The 16657-nt window shown below is 42.0% G+C and overlaps 1 protein-coding gene across 1 annotated transcript in view; it reads right to left on the reverse strand.

Moving 5' to 3' along the window:
* Positions 1 to 8122, reverse strand: part of ELL2 (elongation factor for RNA polymerase II 2) — a 68643-nt gene extending 60521 nt beyond the window's left edge. Inside the window, exon 1 of the mRNA XM_021701703.2 lies at positions 7821 to 8122. Coding sequence (XP_021557378.1) covers positions 7821 to 7967 — 147 coding nt within the window. The 5' untranslated portion in view covers positions 7968 to 8122. The remainder of the gene's footprint in view (positions 1 to 7820) is intronic.
* Positions 8123 to 16657: the final 8535 nt, after the last annotated feature.

The raw sequence follows: 16657 nt of genomic DNA on the forward strand, positions 1-16657 counted from the left end.
ATTATTTTTTGTTTTGTTTTTCCCCAATGAAACTAACAACAACAAAAAGAGGAGAATCAAAACACCAAAACAGAAATGGAGGTAATTGGAGGTGAAGACATTGACTCTTTCAAGGCCTCCAGAATCATTTCAAAATGATGCTAGAAATGTAAATCCAGGCTTTATATAGAGTTACTTAATGTTTCAATAATCACTAGGGACAGAAACCACAGAAGGTCTAATCTCCATGTTATAATCAAATTATATTTTCATATTATCTGTGCTTGATGATGGTCTTAGTGCAATTTATAGAGGTTATTAAAGTCTATAAAAATACAAAAAATCCCTACACAAACCAAAAATTTCTTCCACTTAATTTCAGCTTCCTCCCAAATATCACCAATACCCCAAATTTCCATCCAAATGTCAGAGTTAATAGGACACATGTAAACAATACAGCACTGTTCTAGTCTAGCCTCAAATCTCCAAATACACTTCTTAAATATAAAAACACTTAATCAAATCTAAGTCTCTTGGTCACCAAACAAAAGACTGAATGTTCACTAAAATGGTACCTATCATCTTTATCTCCCCTGTGCCCCCCCCCCCCCCCCCACTGCCTCTGATTCCCCCCCCCCCCCTTTTTTTTTTAACTAAGAATACCTCTAGTGCTGATGGCTAGAAATCTCAATTCAATCCTCTTTCTTTCAAAACCTGTTAAAGTCTATAGATTGTATTCATCTTTAATGTCTCCCACAAGCATCCTAATTTAGACTCCAAGCATCTCTAGCCTAGACCACATACTTCCTACTAACTTGTCTACTTCCTTCCAGATTCAACTTACATTCATCATGTAACACAGAGGCCAGGATAATCCTAAAACACAGCTCAAAACACTTTATATTTCTACTCAGTGTCTTCCCAGTGTTGACAGAATAAAATTTAACCTGCTCTAATCTCCCTTTCCTCTCTTAAATCCAACTATATTTTTCTCCTATATTAACTTCAGGTTAAATAGAACATGGTATTCCCTGGGATTCTCAGACCCTGCCCTAACTTTTCTACTGCTGTCCTTCCCTCTGCTGGAGATGTGGTCCCCCATCTAGTCCTTGCCTGCTAAAATCTTGCAAAAATCCTTTAAGACTTGAGGACTTTTTTTTAAACCAATAATATATAGGATCCCCAATAAGAAAAGAAAGTTACATCATTTGTCTAACAATCTAGTTACTATAAAACTAGTAGCCAAATGCTCTGACTGTAGAGTTCAATTCCAGGTGCTAATTTGACTCATGAATCTTTAAGGAGCATATAGGCTAACTAATAAAATTCTCTCTTCTTATATCCTATATTAAACTGCCAGCCATGGAAATACTAGGTTTGGCCTTCAGGGGCAAAGTATTAGTGGAGGCTCTTAAACCAGTTTTTCCTAAACACTTAACATGGCTTTCAAGGGCCATAATGCCATGACAGAAATTATAGATAGGTAGATAAACTGGAAGGGAGGGAGGGAGCCAAAGAAAAGAAAGAGCAATTCTCCTGGATACATTTGACCTGAGTTATGCCTTTTTTTTTTTTAAGCTTCAATTTGACTGTGGAAATATGGCCATTAATTTACTGTATTCTACTTCAGAACTGCTTCTCTACATTTTTGCATTAAGTCATGGAAAATGTAGTATGGAAGTGAGGAGTGAGGTATGCAAGACAGTCAGATGTGGGGTTATATACACTGTTTTATTATAAAACTTAGCTGATCTTAAATAGAAATGCCTGTATCATCACATTTTAGGAACATCTTCTCAAATACTCCAAATACATTTGGCCCATTGGGCAAATACATGGGCTGGACTCTGGTACAAGGCTCCTGAGCCTCTCTTGTGGTCACTGCAAATTGTTAAATGACCCAGGATTGGTTGGCTGAAATTCTAATTTTCCTCCCTCTGCTGGCTTTATCACAAATTACTTAGTAAGCACTATGAGCACTGCCTTCATGGTTTTTTGTTTTTTGTTTTTTGTTTTTTAACAAGTGCAAATAGAGCAAATAGAAAGACTGGATCTGGTGATTGTCTTCCATAAGCTTTCCTGTAAATCATTCCAAGAATTCTACGCCCCTTTCCTTTTAAACTCTTTTCTTGAACATGTTCCAATCCTTCACATATGTTCTTTCTTTCTCCTTCCAATTCGGGTGCCAAAGTTCCCTGTCTATCTTTTTAGGCAATCTGGCTACTGCTTTTCACCAGGAAGGCCACCCTTCTTTGCACTGAGTGCCTGATCATTTTAATAAAAGTTTCAAACACTTGGGGCGCCTGGGTGGCTCAGTTGGTTAAAGCAACTGCCTTCAGCTCAGGTCATGATCCTGGAGTCCCGGGATCGAGTCCCACATTGGGCTCCCTGCTCAGCGAGGAGCCTGCTTCTCCCTCTGACCCTCCCCCCTCTCATGTACTCTCTCTCATTCTCACTCTCTCAAATAAATAAATAAATCTTAAAAAAAAAAAAGTTTCAAACACTTGCAACATGAGGTACAAATTTGACTTTACTTGATAAAAAGCATTTAAAATCAAGTTCAGCCTGAAGATGGGTCTAAGTTAAAAGTCAGTAAGATTAATGTTTTTAAAATTAAACCTGGCAACATTTAAAATGTTCAAGAAAAAGAATCTGACAATGTAGTTCAGTTAGCCAACATACGGTACATCATTAGTTTTTGAGGTAGTGTTCAATAATTCATTAATTGAACTTAATAAAAAGAATCTGACAGTGCAAACCTCTTTGTTTTAGTTAATAAACATGTTCTACGGCAGTGGCAATTCTGTGCTGGCAGGTCTGGATGCTTGAGTGATGCCTTAAGAACAGGGTCTTCTGTATTTATAAGGCAGATTACTGAACACACACACACACACACACACACACACACACACACTTGAAATTGTCTGAGGACAGGCAGAAAAATGGAGATAAGGAAAAAGTAAGGTAGGACTCTTTTCGTGCCTTAAACCACAATGCATCAAATGCTAAAAAGTTCACCTGATAGAGAGACCGGCTGAGCGGAAATTACCTACCTCATGACCTGTGGAATCAGTGATTTTAAAAGACCAAGTAACACACAAAAGGAGCTATTGTGAAGGACGGTAACTTTGTGAAGATTTATGTTTAGATTGGAAATAATTATATCTGGTATACTGAGAGAAACTCAGTTCCTCATGCAAAATTAAATGTAAGTTTATTTGTACAAATTTTCAAAACACTATCATTTTCCTAGAAGACACTTATCAAAGAAGGAAAATTCATTTAAAGCCAATAATTAGAGTTGACAAGAGAATGTGTTAACAGAATCCTTCTTAAACACATCTGCTTTCTGATCTTTAGGCACAGAGAATGAAAAGACCCTGCCCCCAAACATATTAATGCAATGGCTTTTTATGTAATAGGTAAACATGATGGTATTATTTGAGCCACCATCTTTGAAACTTTGACTAAACATTTTTAAAAAATAAGTTGACAGGCTCAGCATTGACAGAATCTGCTAAAATATTTTGATAAGATTTTCTTACTAAAAATGTCAGAATAAGCCAGCTACACATTACTGAATTAGCTAAAATATATTGTAGAATTTGGGGTTTTAATTTTAAATACAGCTTTAGGATACATTTGGGAGAAATATGTAATTACAGTAATATATGTTCACTTAAAGTATGTAGCGCTTATATAGACCACACAATCACAAACATCAATTTAGAATGAATATAAAGTTGTAATTTGTAACTTTATTTAGTAACTTTCCTCTCATTTAAAATCATCTATAGTTAACAAAAAAGTAGCTTTGCAATATATCCTAGATATCTGCATTAGTATGCCTAAATTTACTTTCCATTTAACACTTTTTAATAAAAATCAATTTGAAACTGTTTCTGTATTCACACTGAATGGAAAACAACTTTTAGGAGGAATTTACTCCAACTATAACTCCCACTCCTGGACCCATAAGTCTCCTCTCTCCCCCAACCCAGTCCCTATTTTGGAAGGTTCTCAAGTTAGCATTTTTCGTTTCTCTAAAAATAGAAAACTTGAATAATGATGGTCAATTAGATTTGACTGTCTTCTGAAACAGTGAGGAATTGTTTCCAATTGAAGATTCTGTTTCCATGAACTGTAACAATTCCGTATACTTGTTCAATTCTATCTAAAGAACTTCTTTTTCTGCTTAAATCATTTTAGTTTACTAAAATCCCTGAATGTACCTCCCTGAAATCTTAAGTCAAGTGGATTAATTTAGAAGAGTAAATCTAGTGGGCAAAGTAATCTGGATAAAAACAGCTTTCTGATGCTTAATTTAGGAAACTGTTGAAATTTCTGGCTCTTAGAAAGTCATTAGAAGAGGAGGAATAATAGTCATAACCTTGCACAGGCCAAAGCCACTTGGAGGCCATCTGTCAAGCATCAACCTTCCTATCTGAGCACAGGAATGGTGGGGGCAGTCTTATATGAAAATTAATGCCATTCTTCCCCAAGAGGGAATAGGCTTGACCACCAGAAACTTCTTCCCCTTTAGCCAACATGTGTCAACATATTTCCAAACAGCTGCTACAATTTCAAGTCATGAGCCCTCCTTCTGCTAAGGGTGTAAGGTGTAAGAGACCAAATAAGTTACCTTCCAACTGGAAGATAAAAGCTCAGCCAGATGTCTACTGCTAGCAACTCCCTTATGGGGGAGCCCTGGTCTGGCCTGAGCCAGGAGGAAGGTCACTGAGAACACATTTGTAGGAGACTTAGCTGAACACACCAGACTAAGTACAGTAAGTACCAACAGTATAGTCACCCGAAAGGTCCCTCATTTTTTTTTCCACAGCCTCTTTCCACTTCTCAACCACCTGGATTAACATTCTCACCCCAATTCCTGCTTTTCCAAGCCCCTTAAAAAGTATTTTGTAGCTGAAATGACAGTGAGGCCTGGGGTCAGAAGCTGGTTAAGTCAGAAACAAGGCAGTGTCCAATGGCAAAGGCCAAGTTAGCTTATTTCTTCTTCCTCTCTTTGCATGCCACTGCTTCTACCACCAGCTTTTCAGGAGAAAAGGAGTACCAGGACTAACTCAATCTACCTGGGTCCACCCTCAGAAAGATGGAAGGACTTGGAAAAGTCTTCTCCCTTTCTCTTCTCTGCTTCTGTACAGAATGACCAGGCTCATTAATTTGCATGCACAGAGATGGAAAAATATAGTAATGACATTAATTGGCAACAGAAGTAGTTAGCAAAAAAATCCAGTGACTTCAGTACCTTTGACTATAAAAAAAAAGTAAAAAAAAAAAAAAAAAATCAAGAACCAAGTGGAGGGTTGGGAGAAAATTTTTGATCTCCTGTTTCTTGGAAGATACTGGTTTATAAATGTGAGGACTTTTGGAGTCAAAGTACTCCAACCTTAATCCCAAGTATGTCACACTAAGATGTAGGAGGCAGAAGTGAAGGTAGAAAAACAAAGATTCCCTTTGTGGGCCCTAGCCCAGAAGCCCATTGAGCACCGGAGCCTCTGGCACCTCACTCTCCCTGGGCATCATCCCTTCCCATTGTGGGTCTCCTCACCCACCTCTTCCCTGCCAAGTGTATATAGTGTCTGTCAATTTTGCTGTAATCAACTGTACAGTTTGCCTCTTGTTCCCCCCCAGGTGGTTGGTGACCTAATGTCCCCAGAGATGAATCTACCTATCCTCTATGTGTCAGTCTTTCTCTGACAGAAAGCTGGCCTTCTCCTGCTGGCTTCTTCCTCTTCAGCCTGTGTGTTGTTTTTCCCTTCACACCCCTGACCTACCTTCTTGCCAGTGTCATTCCTTCCCATGCCCTCCCTTTGGAACTGGCAAGCTTATCTCTCCATCTTGCAGGGCTGAAGTTACTCTCCACCGTCTGCCTCTGTCCTGCTTGCCTATCTGACTTCCCCCATATGGGTCTCCTACTCCATGCTGGTGCTGGTCTCTTCCCCGCAGGTGTACCTGTCTAGGAGCAGCTACTGACATACGCAGTTTTGTATTTCTTTTATCTTCTTGCATTCTTATTACTGGGTGCACACTGACTTTCCAGCCACAAATGAGACTCTTTTTTCCCTAGGATTTCACAGTTGTGTAGGAAGGCATTCCCCCCCCACCCCCCCATGTACATACACTCCTCCCTCCCCTCCTAAATCTGTGTGTTTTCCACCATACACTTCTCTGATGGATAACACATGTGCCCTGAAGTGTACATCTACACAGCCACTCGATTCTGTGAGTGCCCTTCCGAGCAAGCTGACCTCTGTGAGTCTCTCCTGCTATTTACACCTATACTGAATTCATGTACTTCCCAAGCAGTGCACAACTGTGTGCCTCCCTCTGTGTGCACCTTTATGTAGGGGGCTTCTCTGAAGATGAGTCTCCCCTCACGCAGCTTCATAAGCTCCTACTGAACCAGGTTTCACACCTCTCTCACAGCTCTGCTTCCAAATCCGACTTCCTTCTATGCATTTAAAGTACCTGGCACTAGTGGGAGCTCAACAGATGTTAATTCTGTTCTCCACTTTTATCTGAATAACTATGTGAGTCTGCGTCTGGGAATCCCTCTGGCCCTCTGTGCCTGTTTCAGTTAACTGAAGCATGTTTCATTGGTATGGACTGGACTGGGCTGTTTGTCAGTACGCCCTGTGGGTTTTCTTTCTTTCCTATTGTCCCTCCTCTCAGAGTAAATGTTACTTGTCTCTCATATGGTATATCCCTCTCTTTATACATCCATACACTGCATGTTGGTAAACAGCTTTCCCATGCACCCTGGGTTATGGCGTGTTTTCTCTGTCTCCCCACCCTCCGTTTTTTTATTTTTATTTTATTCCCGCAACGAGAAAATGCGTTTCTGGGTTTGTACTTCAACTGCGGCATGTGTGCGTCTATATGACTCTTAGCTGTACTTGAGTTGTGTGTGTGTATACACGGGTGTCTCTTCGGAACGGGGTGCTGGGTGCGGGACGGGGGTCTCTGCCCTGGACGCGTGTATCTTCCCCCATCCTCACCCTGGATCCACGTCCCTATCGCCGGGAGTTAGCCCGAGACACAGCGCGTCTTTTGGATACAAGGGAGCCTTTGCGAACCTTTCTCCTGCTCCCGGGTGAGCGTTGGGTGTGCGCACGGTGCACGGTGTTGGTCCCTCTCCGGGAAGGCGAAGCGCCAGTGTCCCCGAATTTCTGGGAATGCAAGGTGTCCCCCTACTTTACGTACGCGGAGCGTCGTGTCCCAGCCTTTGCGAGTACATGGTGTGCCCCCCAAGCGGTGTACCTGTGTCCCCAAGTCCCTGCGAGTACAAGGTGTGTCCCACCTCTACACGCGGAGCTGCTGTGTCCGAGTCTCTGCGGATCTGCGGTGCCTATGTGTTACCCCCCAAACGCGGACGGCTCATGCCCTCGGTACTCCGAGTTCGTTACTGGTACGCTGCACCCGCTCCCCCTCCCCCGTCACGGACAGCGTAGTCATCTCAATTTTCTCTCTAGTGCTCCCCTCCCTCCCTGGGACAGAAAACGCCAGGAAACCCGCGGGCGCCGTCGGAAAGTCCCGCAGCGGCGGCGCAGCCCACCCAAGGCTGCGGCTGCCTCGGCCCTGCCACCAGGGGCCGCCCGCCTGCCCGCCTCCCAACGCCCCGGCGCCCGGCCGACCCGGGACGGCAGCGTCAGCGACCCTGCCCGGCCCTGCCCAGCCTAGCTGCCGCGGGCGCTGACGGCAGCTGAGGCGAGCCACTGCTCCGCGGCCCCGCGCCGGTTGTCCGGGGCCCCGGGTGGAGCCACCAGGAGGCGACGAGTGCCCTCTCCCAGCCCTTCCGGTTGGCCGGCTGGCCCGCTCACCTTGTGGCTCTGGTAGGTCTCGAGCGCCCGGATCGCCGTCTCGGTGAGCTTCACATGCAGTACGGTGATGTTGTCTTGTCCCAGCCGCCCGCACGACAGCCCGTAGCGCTGCTCCTCCCGCAGGCCCGCCGCCCCCCCTGCCGCCATCTTAAACTCCCCGGGGTGCCGACGCCGACGCCGCTCGGGCTCTAGCCTCCACTGCGGCCGCGGCTGCTTGGGCTTCTGCAGCCGCCGCCACAGCTACGGCCATCCCGCTGCTGACGTACTGTCATATACTGCGCGCAGCCAGACCTCGGGCTGCCACCGCCGCCACCCGCCCCACCCTCTGGCCCCGCGCCCCGCCCCGGACTCGTCTCATTGGCCTCGTTCCCCGCGGGACGGCCTTCATTGGCCGCCCTACACTCTCACGGGGGCGGGGCCCAAAGTCGCTGGAGTTTTGCTCCCGGGACGGGACGTCCGAGGTGAGAGGCTGACGTAGAGGTGACGCGACAATTTAATCACATCTTACGTCACGTTTGGTCGTCTTGGCTCGGCGGCCGCGATTGGTCAGGCTGGCTTGGGGGATCCCTTGCTAATTGGGTGTCCAGGTTGCCTGGCCGGGTTACCTAGAGTCGGAGCCCCGCCCCTTGGGGGATAGTAGTGCAGAGACTGGAGAGTAGGGGAATCTCTTCCTGCCCCGGTGGTCTTTGAAGAGGAGGCCCCCCCACCCCCAAAGTGTGACCAAGTAAGGACTTCGTCCCCCGACGGTTGCGGAAGCTTGGGGGACTTGGGTGTGCGTGTGAGGGAGGGCGAAGTAGGTGGAGTCACTGGAGAGCATCCTCTCAAAACTCAGTTTAGCGCTGGTGAACAGGTGAAATTGGGGAAAACGCCCTTCTTCATTTCACCCTAACCTTGAAATTAGTGAGTCGACCCTAGGCTTTAGGAGTTGTGCTGGAATATGTGGAGAACCTTAGGTACAACACCATACCTAAAGCTTACGTGCTTTTGCTGTGGTGGGTACAGTACTTTAGAAAATTGAGCTTCTAGGTCTTTCCCTCTTTATGCCCGGTTCTGATCCTAGGGGAACACATCCCGTCTCTCTGGAGCTCACCACTGGGAAAGGGTTGTGCCTTTTACGGAATTTGGAGTATCTCCTTTCAAAGGACCATTTAAGAGTAGAACTGGAATTGACCTAAATTAAACATCCACACCTGTCATTCTTCGGTTCTGTTTGAGCTCTGCTCATTTTATTTGACATGGATGTGGGAAAACCTAGCTAGGGCTTAAGCTATTGGAGGCTAAGTAGAGGAGATGAGGGTGTGAGGGTGTGCGGAGGCCGGGCATACTTTCCATTCCTCGCAAGGCTCCGTGTGTAGGCGTGGCTAAAGTAGGGAGCCTAATCAAGAGCCCTCTTCAGGCTGTGTTTGGGTAGACTGACAGGCTTCCTGTCAGAGAGGATGAATTAACAGGGTGATCCAAAACACCAGATAAAAACAAACCATTGAAAGGATTGAAACCGTTAAAAGGCAGTGTAAAAAATCTACTTAAAAAAATTGAGACGCTTGTTATTTCCCTCAGATTGAAAACCTTGTTGCGTTTTATAGGGATTCCCTGGAGAAATTGAAAGGCATTTAAACAGTATTTCCCATCCTTTCAAATTGGATAGGGCTGTGATTTTCCCGAAAGATCCAAGTGGGAGTTTTTCATGATTCATCCCACCCCATCACCCGAATTAATCCCTTCCCCAGCCTACAGGGTACACTGCCTCTTGATTCAGACCCGCAAGCGCTGGAAGTATCTAATATGAATTATAGAGCTACTTCTCTTTCCATAGAGTATGGGTAAGTGAAAACATCTGTATTAACTGTTGGTTACATCACAGGAGAGCATTTTTAAAATTGACTTAATTTTAATCCACTAGAATTTGCTAGTTGTTAAGACATGATCAACACTTGTTAATTCAGTTTACTAAAGTGTAAATTATCTTGAATTCTTTGAATAGAGAAATTAAGGTAATCACAAAAAATAATTTTGTACGTGAATTATTCTTTTCTCATGTTGCTTTAATAGAGAAGGACTGACCACATATCTAAAACCTTAATTGTTTGCGGGGAGGGGGAGTCTGACCCAAACAAGTAGAACCTGTATCTCACTACTTTTCTTGTGAAAGTGGGTAAATTACCACCCACATATCATGTTGCTCTCCTGTTACTCAGAACTTCTGATGACACGGGGTGAGAGAGGTTCAAGGGGTGAGAGAGGATCAAGGGTGGTTTTCACTGTACTTTTCATATGTCTGACCTGCAGCAACTTAGTAGTAATTGATTTTCTTTTCTCAATTGTGGTAGGAAAATTTTTCTCATGTCCTATTTTAATGGGTAACATCATCTTTCACTGGGCAATATCTTATAGTGATTTATTGTTTGTTTATATTTTTCCCGTTTTGAGCTTTTCAACTAAGAAAGGAAGCAATAATCATGTACAAAGTAATGTAGTAATTTAGTACTGTGTCTCTTCATTGCATAGTACACATTATGCCTACCTGAATTAGATGGGCAAGTTGTGATGCTGATAGGGGTAATTTGTTTGGAGGGATCTGATGAAAGTTGCTCTTTGGGAAGTTTATAGATATTTTCTGTATCGTTCAGAGTAAATAATTAACAAATAATTATTGAATGCCAATCGAGTGTAAAATGCTGTGGAGGATTTAAAAATTAAGCTGTATAGTTTCTTATTTAAAGGAATTTTCTGTTTAAATATGGCAAATGAACCGATGCACTCCAAGCAAAGCAATTAGAGAATTAGAAAATGCTAGTTTGGGTGGTGGTGGTGATTAGTTCAAAAATTTAAAGAAAGGAGGTCTGGAGAGGTTTTGAAGAGGTGGTGGAACTTGAACATCTCTGGAGGGCTGAGTAGATTCTAGATAAGTAGAGATGGTATAGATGGGGAGAGGCCAACTGAAAATGATCTTAATGATCATTCTAGCTGAACCTCTTCATTTTATGAGTGAATAAACTGAGACAGTGTTCATTCAAAAGCAACCTGCCTAACCTATTACAACCAGGAGCGGTAGGTCTCAATCAGCTCTTCTAGTCACTATATACATTAAATAGCTCTTTGGAATTAATAACTGAGAAGAAATATGTCTTACATGATAATTCAGCACAAGGAAAAGGCAAAATAGAAGTAAACTGATGTAGGGTCTGCTCCATTTGTGATATCTACTGTACAAAATGGGCAAAGGACTGTGAACATCAAAGTCTTTGCTGGTTTTCAAAGGCCGAGCCACCCCTCATTCCTGGTTGCCACGTATTTAATGACTACTTTTCACTTCTCCTTTGAAGCTGAGCTCTCTAGTTCAGATGCCTTTAGGGGCTATTAGGTACCCAAAATAAATGGAGTGGGCTATAGGGACTGAAGGTGCTAGACTGTGGTAAGCTGGGGGTGTCTTTAAAGTGTTTAGCAGTTTCTGATCCATCTGATTGTTGCAAGGTGAACATGCAGGGGCCCAATGTTGTCCAGTCTTCTAATTTTTAAAGAAAGCTGGAAAGCACAGATTTTTATGTGAGCTTTCTGATTTTCATTTTTTGGCACCTACCTGAAATTTGCCATAAACATTTTGTGGACATTAAAAAAATTCTTTGGGCCTGAGTTAACCCACAGATTTCTAGTTTTTAGCCTCTGCTTTAGTGACTTCCAGTGCACGAAGCCATTCTGTCTTATACCTGTCTTAGTAGTTTTGTGAGTTTTTCTTAAAGCTACCTATAAAAAATTTGTACTAATGTCTTAATGCATTGGCTTCTGTTAGGAAAAGAGAACACAGAACCTTACAAAGTTACAGCAGAGGAGCTCTCTGGAAATTCTTTTTCCATATGGAAATTCTTTCTTCTTGGAATTCTCTCTCCCTGATGCCTCCTGTCCCCACTGGGTTTGACCTTGTACCATTATACTTCTAGTTCTGTACAAAAAAAATCTTCTCTCCTTAGACACAAGTGAAGTGGGAGCTTAATGGTTTTAAAAGAAATTCACTAAGTATTTATAGAGAATAAAAGTGAAATACCTACAAGAAGGACATAAATAGTTGTTGCCTAAACACAGATTTTAAGCTAAACAATTATTGTATCACATGTGATTATTTTTTACTCCACTCCATTTAAGTGTAAGAAATATCTCATTGTGTGACTTATCATGATAATCATCATTATTGCTAAATCTGGCTCTGAGCTCCCCATCTCACTGGGTGGTAGAACAATAAATCCACAGGTGTTACAAAGGTCCCAGAATATATGGTGAAGACGGTCTGTTCTATGTCCATCACTGCTGGATAATCCATTGGAAGCTCAAGAATTTCCCTTTAGAAACAGTTTGTGATTGGGTGTAATCTAGATGGAAGGAACCAGATGACCTGATTTGAAACTGGGCTTAGGTAAAAAACATACTGGTTTTATTTAGATTGTGTGTTTGTTTGGCAGTGTGGTTGACAGTGGCACTGATGGGGATTATGAGAAGGGAGGTTGAAACTCCCTAAGTACTGCTTGGCACAAAACATATATGGTGATAGTCCACATGATTTCCTGGAAGGTATAGCACATCTGGGAACTCTGCTGAGACTGGCAGCTTTGGGTACCAAGTATAGCTTCCCTCTCCAGGTGTGTACTTTCTAGGGGAGCTGTAAGGACAGTGGGCTTAATTTGCTCTCTTCCTGGAATTGGCAGCCTCCTCTGCCCTTCCTAATCCTGGGGGAAACCATGCCGGCTCTAGACTTCTACCTCTACACCCTCTTAGTCTCTGAAGTCTTTTCTTCCTCTGAGGACAGTCTGGTTCTTTTCAAAAATTGTGATGTGGGAGTAAGGAAAGTATCCCTCACGCACACTTTTATCCTCCCCTCCAGTTCACATACCTTCTTTACTCTTGGTGTGGAGCTGAGTAGAGAAGGCTAGGTGGGCAGAGTTTTCACTCATTCTTTCAGATGTATCAAAAACACAACTCTGGCTTCCGAAGATGGCAATATTCAGTATTCATTAACACTTCTTTGGCCTTCTTTCCCTCTTTGTTGCTTGCCTTTCCCTACTTGAAGAGCAATCTCGAGAAAGTTGTATATTCTTTAGAAGGGAAAGACTCAGGTTTGAATTCTTTTTTTTTTTTAAAGATTTTATTTATTTATTTGAGAGAGAGAGAATGAGAGACAGAGAGCACGAGAAGGAAGAGGGCAGAGGGAGAAGCAGACTCCCTGCCGAGCAAGGAGCCCGATGCGCGACTCGATCCAGGGACTCCAGGATCATGACCTGAGCCGAAGGCAGTCGCTTAACCAACTGAGCCACCCAGGTGCCACTCAGGTTTGAATTCTGTACACCAAGAAAGTTCTCTCCTTCCAAACTGATTGAGAAACATGTTCTGTCCATAGAATTGCATACTATAGTGACCAAAGTGTCCCTTTCTTGCACATAATAATTATTTTTATAGCTTTTCAGTGTAATGCAAGGTGCCCTGAAAGGCGTCAAATAAGATCTGAGAGGGGGAAGGGTACTAATGGTGACCTCTGTGTTGTTTTGTACTAAAAAAGAACACATGTATATCTGAATAAACTGAGGAGGAGGGAAGACCAGAGGAGACAAAACACCTCTTCAGCTTTCCACTTTTAAACATGCTAATAGTGAGCCAAATTCCATCAACATTAAGAATGATATTGATAATAATAGCTTATTCTTTTTTTAAAGATTTTATTTTTAAGTAATCTCTACACCCATCATGGAGATTAAGTTCACAACCCCGAGATTAAGAGCTGCACCCTCCACTGACTGAGCCAGCCAAGCACCCCAATAATAACTTATTCTTGATGAAGCTTTGCAGCTTAAAAGCAACAAAGCTACATTGTCTCTTTGATTTTTCTTCCTACTCTGTGAGGTAGCCATTGTTTTATATTCATTTTACCTTTGAGGTAACTGAGACTTGCAGAGACTGTGTATCACCCAGTTGGTAAGTGACAGAGCTTGGTCAGAACCTAAGATTTCCTTTTCCAAATCTAGCACTTCTATCTTTGAACATAGCTCTAATGTCTGAGGAATTATACAATAAAATTAATGAAGAGAAAATGGAGGACATCTGGGTGGCTCTGTCTTTTGAGCCTCAGGGTCATGAGATTGAGCGCCACACCAGCTCCATGCTCATTTGGAGTCTGCTTGAGATTCTCTCTCTCCCTCCCCCTCTGCCCTACCCTCACTTGTGCACTCTCTCTCTCTCTAAAATAAATAAATAAAATCTTAAAAAATTAAAAAAAAATAAAGAGAAAATGATTGGTTCTACCATTTTGAGCTGCTTGGGGGTTGGTTTTGTTGTTGATCTTGAAAGTAAGACTAAATCATTTGAATCCCCTACCCCCCCAAAAAAACAAACATCATACATCCTATTAAATAGTAAGACGGCAAATAAAGTGATCAATTCATCTTTGGTTTATTATAGCTAGCATATTGACTTTACTGAGATTTATGAAAGCTATTTTATGTAAGCATAGATAATTTGTGATATATTGGAACCCTTGGCATAACAAATATGCATAGTGTGTGGATGCCCATTTGAAAATGCTCATATTATAATTTTAAATTATAAGGATTTACAGTTGTTATCTTTGCTTTTATTGCATATTGTTCCTATCTATGATTTATTTGATAATGAGTCTTTGTTGAAAAGCACAATCCCCAATAACATCACTGTTCCCATGGGAAAATGATACTTTATGACCCAGTTTCTAGAACATATTATGGCAAAAAGTGCAGAATAAATGTATCACACATGTGAACACAGAAGACTTTTGTGTGTCTACTTACAGAATTAGAATTGCAGCTGCCTTGATTCCATTTTGTTTTCAATCAAGTATCATATTTATCATCTTTGATCTTTTGATCCTTTATGGCCTACTATTTTGGGAGCTTTCACTGTTGTGTTGGATTTTGGAAATTTAAGAGTCAACATGACCCTTATAGGTTAAAACATTTATAACATTAGAAACAAAATAGGATAGTCTAATATAGAATGCAAGATATGAGGATAAGGGATATTAGATGAGAAGTACCATACAGGCACTAATTCAGTGGTGTAGGAAGTTCTGGATTGCTAGAACATATTCAGTTCAGGGTGCTGGGAAAAACTTCATGGGAGAGTTAGCTCTGGGACATCAAAGGTTTGTAGCTGTGATAATGAGAGTATTGAAACATTCTAAATTTAGGGATCCTAAGAGCACTGGTTTGCTATCACAAGGTGTTTTGGCAAAAGACTATAATCTGGTTTAACTGGCATATGGGACACGTGAAGGTGGTTGTAACAGAGTTAGAAAGATAGGTTGAAGACAGATTGTGAAGAGATCTTTCAATGTTGGATTAAGGAATATGGCCTTCTTTCTGTGAGCAATGGGGAACCATTGGAGGCTTCTGACCAGGAAGTGACATACACTAATCCTCATGTTAGGGTTGTCTAGATGATAGCAGTATGGGTAATGGATTAGAATGGGGGAATACTGGAAAGAGGAAGCTGAATTAGGAGGTGAAAGGTAATGAGGCCTGTGCCAGCGTATTGATAATGGGAACAGAGAAGAGGAGAAGGATATGAAAGACCCTCTGAAGGCAGAATTGACTGATGTGACAGCTTCATTTGGGTATGAGAGGTGACTGAGCATGAGGAACCAAAAATAAGTACTAGCTTCAAGTTTGTTTGCTCCAAGATAGTATTGATATAAAAAGACATAAGGAAACTAAAAGGAGGAGCTGGTTTAGGTTAGAGGTGGTGGTACAATATATGAGTGAAAATGTTCAGGCATTTGGAAATGTGGGCCTTAGGCCTCAGAATCAATCCCATTGAAATAATTGTAGGAGTCACAGAACTGGACAAGTTTTCTGAGGGAGGTTTTGAGGAAAGCGGAGGAGAAGCGAAAGAACTAGGGAGTTTACCCAAACCACACCCATCATAAGGGTTGTACACCTCTTTCCCATTGAGAATCGTGGCTATGGTGGGCCACTGTTACTGACAAAAGTATTTTATACCTGAGCTATGTATGTATCCCTATATATATTTCCAAGATTTTCCCAATAGTAACATCATTCTCAGTCACTTGCCTTTAAATGTATTTTGGAGTGGGAGAAAAAGGGGGTGGAAAATGAATAGTTGTTTCTTAGGCATTGCATTTATTCAGTGTACACCCATGAAGATGTGTTGACCTTGCACACTTTTTTCGTTGGATATGTTATGACAGAGAGTAGGTGTTGCAGGCAGTAATGGGGGAGCCTGAAGACACTTTGATCTGAAATGTACAGGAAACACAAGATAATTGGGGAGAGGATAAGCAGGGAGACCAATGATCAGAGGTGACTCTATATCATTTGGAAGTTTGAAATAGGGTACCATCAGTGGAAATAATGAACAGTGTGAAGCTAAAGTGATAATGTGTAAAAAGAATTTAGTAAGAGATCATTGCTGTTGGTAGTAGCCACATACTCACTGAATAAATTTCACTGGGTGTACATTGGTACTTAGAGTGATAATGCCCCCCTTTAAGTTGTCGTAGCAAATTAATTTTAATGATAATTTATTAACAGAAATGTTTTTGGTTTGTGTTTGTGATCTTGAAAGCAGGGCCATTAAAACTGAGAATAAGGTGAGTTGCTCTCTGTTTCTGATTCTGTCCTTCTAATCTTTAGCTTGAATAAATCACTTCTCTTATGTGTAAAATGATTTTAGGTGATTTAATTGCTCTGTATTTGAATTGTGATTTCTCTTCAATATTTCTCAATTGAGCCAACATAAAAAAAATGTAAAAAGTGTAAGGTATAATATGATTTACCTGCCAAAGAGTATTAGTCTCTAACAGA

The sequence above is a fragment of the Neomonachus schauinslandi genome, chromosome 7 (genome assembly GCF_002201575.2).
Source record: "Neomonachus schauinslandi chromosome 7, ASM220157v2, whole genome shotgun sequence".
Taxonomy (NCBI): Eukaryota; Metazoa; Chordata; class Mammalia; order Carnivora; family Phocidae; genus Neomonachus; species Neomonachus schauinslandi.